This window comes from Apis dorsata, unplaced genomic scaffold (assembly GCF_000469605.1).
Source record: "Apis dorsata unplaced genomic scaffold, Apis dorsata 1.3 scaffold_575, whole genome shotgun sequence".
NCBI lineage: Eukaryota > Metazoa > Arthropoda > Insecta > Hymenoptera > Apidae > Apis > Apis dorsata.
In genome coordinates, this window is record NW_006263785.1 from 487,375 (window position 1) to 493,710 (window position 6,336).

A 6,336-nucleotide genomic window follows, 5' to 3' on the forward strand; every position below is an offset into this window, starting at 1 on the left:
GTTATACAATTTTATTGAAATTAATTACATTACTATATGAATAAAACAAGTATTTTTGAAATCAAGAAATGACATTTTTTGCAATGTAAATATAATTGTAATTATTTTTTATAATGAATTCTTAATTTTTTAAATTTCTTTAATAAGATATTTATTTGCTTAAGAATTAAAAAATAATAAAATTTGAAGAGAAAAGAATAATTATATAATATATAATATATAATTATATAAATTATATATTATATATTATATATTATATATTATATAAAATAAATTGTGTATAACCCATTAATTTATATATACATTTTTGAAATCATTATGTATACAATTTTTAAAATTATTTTTCAAAATGGATAAATTTCTCTCTAAGATAACTTGAATGAAAATTTTTGTAACTGTACATACATGGTTTTATTGTTCATAAACAATTCTTAAAATTGCTTCTCAAATTTTATCTTCACAGATAAGAAGAATGCAAGATATGCTTGCACAAATGCAAGAAAAATTAAAAGCTACAGGACAAGTTGGTCCAGGAATTGGTCTCAGAGGAAGAGTCGGCAGTCTTGGAAATGATTTAGATGCCACGGATGTCGAAAAGAAACGCAACAGTATTATAGATGTTTAAACTCTTAATTATAATGCTAGCATATATTATTATTGTTGTAATTTCATTATATCGAACTTTTGGTTCTATGTAATGCGCACAAGATTGTCGAAACGTATTTCAAAGGATGAAAAAGTTTTATACGAATCTATAGGAGTATTATTGATGCATTATTAAATTAATCATTAGGTGATTAATCATGTTTACGAAGTTTTTACTTTTATATTTATACTTCTTGTATAGTAGAATATTATCGTATCACGTAAACTATGTTTTAATATCATTCACGACATGAAAAGATTGTATTTGTATCATGCTGTATTTATAAAGATGAAAATAATGGTAAAAGTAAATTATGACATAAAATATGACAAAAGTATGACATAAGAGAAAAAAGAATACGAACCATTTTCTTTTTCTTCGTTAATTATTATGTGATTATATTATTTATTATATTATTATTTATTATATTAATTATATATTTAACCAGAAAATTGTTTTTTCAATGCAATTTCTACAATAAACATATATTATTTATCTAACAAATTTTAATTTCAAATAATCTTTCTCTAAAATAAAATATCTGTAATTTGAATAATTTCAATTCTTACCGAAAATAGTAAGAATTTTAGCGATTCAGGAACTGAACTCACCAAATGAATGATTGCTGTTATATAGCCAGAAAGGCAATGCGGTTTTATTATTAACTATAATTATAGGTATGGATTCGTATTAAAGTTCCCCCAAATCACTGTGATTCCATCTCCATTTCGTTGCACCCGCAACCTGAAACACGGTATAAAATCCACCGTCTTCATAACATTAAGCTATTTTCTTTCGGTGAAGACTTGCAAGATCCTGCTAATGATTCGAAAGGTTTGTTCTTAGTTATACATAATCTTTCTTACGGGATTTTAAATATCTTTTTTGTTCATAAACAATAGAATTTTTTATCTAATATTAATAGCATTTTTTCAATCATATTATCGAGAAACATTAAACATAAATCTCATTTCGACGAAATATCTTTTAATTTTTTTAAACCTTTTTTTAAACAACTCACAAGTAATGCATTCTTTTTGGATTGAAAGAAATGCAAAAGATTTTTTTTTACACAGGTACTTTTGTTAACAATAATGTCGGTAGGAATTTTGAGCGAACCTCAAGGACCTGCCTATCTTCCACCTACAGGAACACGTCCAGCTACTGGTGGTCACCCTGACGAGTGGGTCGGTGTAAGTAGTTTTTTCTCCTTTATATTTTGTCATTCATATTATGCGAATAAAATAATGAATATATTACTTTTATAAACAAATTTTTTTATTTAGTAATCCATATTAACGATTTTATAGTAAAATGTACAAATTTTATAAGTAAAATACCGGTAAACATACCTTTAGAATTTAATCTGTGATCAATATAAAATACTTTTCCACGTCTTCTTTCTTTTTTTTCTCTCTTTTTTCAGGATCCGGCAAATTACGAATTTTCATATGAAGTCGAGGACGCAGTAGCTGGATTAAATTTTGGCCATCACGAATCACGAAAAGATAACGAAGCAACTGGAGCTTATCACGTATTATTACCAGATGGTAGAACACAAATTGTCGATTATATCGCCGACAATGGTGGTTACAGGCCCATGGTACGATACGAAGGAACAGCAACTTATCCAGCTCCAGGACCTGCTCCTGGAGGATCTACCAGTAACGAGGGATATAGATATTAGAGATTTATATTGAAATTAGTTTTTCAATAAAATATAAAGATGAAAATTTAAGAGATAATCAACGAAATCGGAATGTGTCAATAAATTATATGCCTCGTAATAAAATCTTTAATAACTTTTTTCCATGTTTTATTATCTTCTTCTTTCCACTATTTATTATCTTTATATTTTTTAATGTATTGTAAAACTTCTTGGACATCTTCTTGCGATCCCAAAATTATTGGAGATCTTTGATGAAGTTTTTTGGGTTTTACGTCCAAGATATCAATTTCTCCGTTCGATGCCAAGCCGCCGGCTTGTTTCACTATATAGGCCATTGGTATACATTCATACAAAAGTCGCAGCTATAAATAATTATATATTTCAGAAATTATTTGTACATTATTTTTTTATTTTTTTAAAATAACCATACCTTGCCTTGCGGATAACTTTTGACTGCTGGATAAAGAAATATTCCTCCATATTTTAACGTTCTGTGCACATCAGCCACCATAGAACCCACATATCTAGCATTATATATTTTCCCATTGTTAGGATATTTCTTCGAATGAATGTACGCTTTGATAGCTGTATTCCAAGAATTTTCGTGTGCTTCGTTAATACTAATAATAAAATAATACTAATAATAAAATCATTATATTATTATATGTATATTAAAATTAGGAATGAATTAATATCTGTTTTTTTAAATTCACAAAACTAAAATCCAAACTTGAAATTATACAAAATCTCAAAATTCTACAAAAATCCAGAATTATTTTTCTTTCTTTTTTTCAAGATGTATTTATTCCGTTAAAAATTAAAATTTTAATCAATTTTGATTTCTAATCAATTTTCTAATTCAACCAATAGTAACAATAATAATGTTTTGTAAACATTTGTATTTTTATATATATATACGTTTTATATTTTTTTCATATGAATTATTGTAATGAATTGATCAATTAAAATGAGTTAAAATTTAAATGCAATTTTAATTAGATCATCATTAATTAAATAAATATAAATTTATATCATTATAACATTCTCATAAGTTATTTATAAATATAGTTATTTATAAGTTATTTATAATACATTCTCATAAATTATTCTTTATTTATTTGACAGTTTCAAATTTCAAAAAGAATTCAATATTTTAAGTTTCCTTTTTCGATGTTTTAAATTAATTTGAAAAAATGATAAATAATTTAATTCTTACCTATAGACATTTCCTCTAGGAGGTATTTGTATATTTTTGTCGGTTAAAATAAATTCCCCGATCGCTGAATCGTAAGTAAAACCATTAACTCCGTGGCCAACCGAAAGTATTAATATAGTTGCTGAACTATAGAGTGCAAACCCAGCAGCGATTAAATTTTTACCAGATTGGAGGACATTTGCTATTAAAGGCTCTTTCAATTCCTTCGGCTTCTTGTAAATCCCGAATATTGAACCAACTGATACTACACAATCAATATTAGAGGATCCATCCAAAGGATCGAAGCATACTATATATTTTCCACGTTTTTCAATCTCCACTTCAATCACATCTGCATTTTCTTCACTTACAAGAATGCAAGTTGTGTACGAAGATGTTAACATATTTATGAACAACTCGTTGCTCAATATATCTAATTTTCTTACTTCTTCTCCGTGAATGTTTTTTTTTCCGGATATTCCGTACCTATGTTTCGATAAAAAGTCATTTAAAAGAAGGTTATCAAGTTCTTCTCATTGAACAAACGGTTCAATTATTAATACTTAATATTTAATATTCGAATATTTAATAATTAAATTAAAAATTTTTAAATAATTTGGGAGATATTTTTATATTATTTGCATTAGGATTTGTAAAAGAGTTTATTATTTTTCTCTGAATAAATTGTTAAAAATGAAAAAATCAATTTTTTTTTATTAATCAAAATATAAAACATAATTTTTATTATATTTATTGTACATTATAAACTTTTGATAATAAATTATTTTACTTATTTATTCTTATTTTTTTATAATATAAGAATTTAATTTAATATTTTAATATGCAAAATTTTAATAATGTAACGAAATCTTTATTTTATTAATCTTTGATCAATCACTATTTCTTAATACTTAAAAATAATAATAAAAATAGAGTAATTTAAAAAAAAAAGATTATTGCAACGATTTATATATAAAGAAATTTAAATTTTAAAAATATAGTGAATCAATTATTTCTTGATTCTTATTTATAATTATACTTATTATATTTATCCTATATGTTAAAAAAAATACACAACTAATTAAATATTGTAAATATTAAAATATCAATATGTAAAATACTTACATATTTGTAATACCAGCTTTTTTCACTGCTGAACTGATTCCTTTTATTGCAGTTTGTATGCTGTTTAGAAGTTGACTTAGATCTCCGCTAGCGGTTGGTATCTTTCGTTGTTCGGCAAGTACGAATCTCGTCAATGTTATGCAATCTGGATCGAAAGAATGAGTCTTCAAAGCCATGTTTTGCAGTGGCGAAATGTATTCGTCTATCTTGTAATTCAGCAGACGAACTATGATAGATATATTTACGCGTATCTCTATATAAAACAGAATAATATTTAGATATTAAATTATTATTCTAGAGAAAATATTCAAAAAAATTTTAATAATCTTAAATTTATGATTTATATAACTATCTACACATACAACTTTTATATTTAAGAAATAATTTTAAAATGTTTCATCGATTAGAATTTCTTCGAAATTAATAATTAGATTGTGAATGCATATTTTTATAGAAAATGAATAGAAAAATAGGATTTAAATAGAATTTTTTTGGTATTATAAAATTCTAAAAATATTAATTATAATTCTTTTTTTATATTTTTTATATTTTGCATAATATAACATAATAATGTATATATAATGTATATATATAATAATGTATATATTTTACACATTATATATTATATTGTACTTATTATTATATTATATTATATTATTTTTTGTGTATAAATTTTCATATTCGTTTATATTAATCTGATTTCCATTTGAACGTCGATTATAAATACATGTAAGAATTGAATAAAATAGCATTATTTTTAATTTAATTTATTAATTTAATACTGATTCTAAAAATATATTTCGAAATAAGTAATAAATAAGATTGAAATTATATTGAAAATTTAAATACATAAATTATTAATATTTTATAAGATTAATAGCTATTAAAGATTATACTGTACATCATTGATACAAATATTCATACTTTTATGATATTGTATAATGTAGAAAATTCTTTTTTTCAATATACAAATTAATATTATCAGACAAGAGATGTCAAACAACATAGAAGAAACTATTGTAACTTAAATTATAGTAAATAAAATAATAAAATGATTTATATTATATAGATATATACTTGTATTTTTTACATATTCCTTTCCAATAATACTGTATATATTTTGCATATATATATATTTTATATATTTTGACATATTATATTTACATGAATATCCAGTTTATTATTTTATACTCAATCAATTTTTATTCTAAAAATAAAACGATCTCTCTATGGATACAAAAGTTCACGATTATTATTTTTTATTTTCAAATTTTTGACAATTTCGAAGTATATATATAACATTACAATTAATATTTAACATGTAATTATTTACAATATTATCAATTTGACTATAATATTTTAATGACATTTTCAATGATAGATTCGTTCAGGGGTTATTAATATTACGAACACTCTAAAGTTAACATTCATAGTCGATAATATTTATAATATTTGTAAAATTTGTATATTTACATTATGTTAATAATATTTATAATATTTATATAGTTATATATTTTATNGCATCAAATTTCATTTTATTTATTTTAAAATTATTAAAATATAATAAACTTTTTATAATTAATATAAAAAACTTTTTTTAAACAAAATTTCTCTCTTAATTTTAAATTTCATTATTTCAAATTATTTGTCGATGTGAGAATAAAATATTCTGAAATGAAAATAAAAATCCTCTCAAAAATT

General features: G+C 23.0%; 3 protein-coding genes across 8 annotated transcripts in view; 2 read left to right on the plus strand and 1 right to left on the minus strand.

Annotated features, from left to right (window-relative positions):
- The window catches only part of LOC102679634 (septin-2), a 13,394-nt gene extending 12,720 nt beyond the window's left edge, over positions 1-674 (plus strand). For all 3 annotated transcript variants that reach the window (XM_006620999.2, XM_006621001.2, XM_006621000.2), the window contains exon 9: positions 464-674. In XM_006620999.2, coding sequence (XP_006621062.1) covers positions 464-625 — 162 coding nt within the window. In that variant the 3' untranslated portion in view covers positions 626-674. The remainder of the gene's footprint in view (positions 1-463) is intronic.
- A 699-nt stretch (positions 675-1,373) lies between these two features.
- Positions 1,374-2,365, plus strand: LOC102680402 (pro-resilin-like). Its single transcript, XM_006621006.2, has 3 exons — positions 1,374-1,480; positions 1,723-1,839; positions 2,073-2,365. The coding sequence occupies exons 1-3, from the start codon at positions 1,469-1,471 to the stop codon at positions 2,331-2,333; spliced, it is 390 nt and encodes a 129-aa protein (XP_006621069.1). The 5' UTR covers positions 1,374-1,468; the 3' UTR covers positions 2,334-2,365.
- Positions 1,614-6,336, minus strand: part of LOC102680140 (fructose-1,6-bisphosphatase 1) — an 8,377-nt gene continuing 3,654 nt past the window's right edge. Inside the window, exons 1-7 of one of the 4 annotated variants that reach the window (XR_004151264.1) lie at positions 5,713-5,788; positions 4,636-4,888; positions 3,532-3,996; positions 2,746-2,935; positions 2,450-2,677; positions 1,999-2,304; positions 1,614-1,856 (exon numbers count right to left, since the gene is read on the minus strand). Coding sequence is in view for 2 of the 4 variants with exons in the window: in XM_031513070.1 (XP_031368930.1) it covers positions 2,483-2,677; positions 2,746-2,935; positions 3,532-3,996; positions 4,636-4,888; positions 5,713-5,788 (1,179 nt within the window). In the remaining 2 variants the exon portion in view is untranslated. Of the gene's footprint in view, positions 1,857-1,910; positions 2,305-2,426; positions 2,678-2,745; positions 2,936-3,531; positions 3,997-4,635; positions 4,889-5,712; positions 5,789-6,336 lie in introns of those variants that run through there. The other 3 variants (XR_004151265.1, XM_031513070.1, XM_006621005.2) reach the window with 3 other exon arrangements.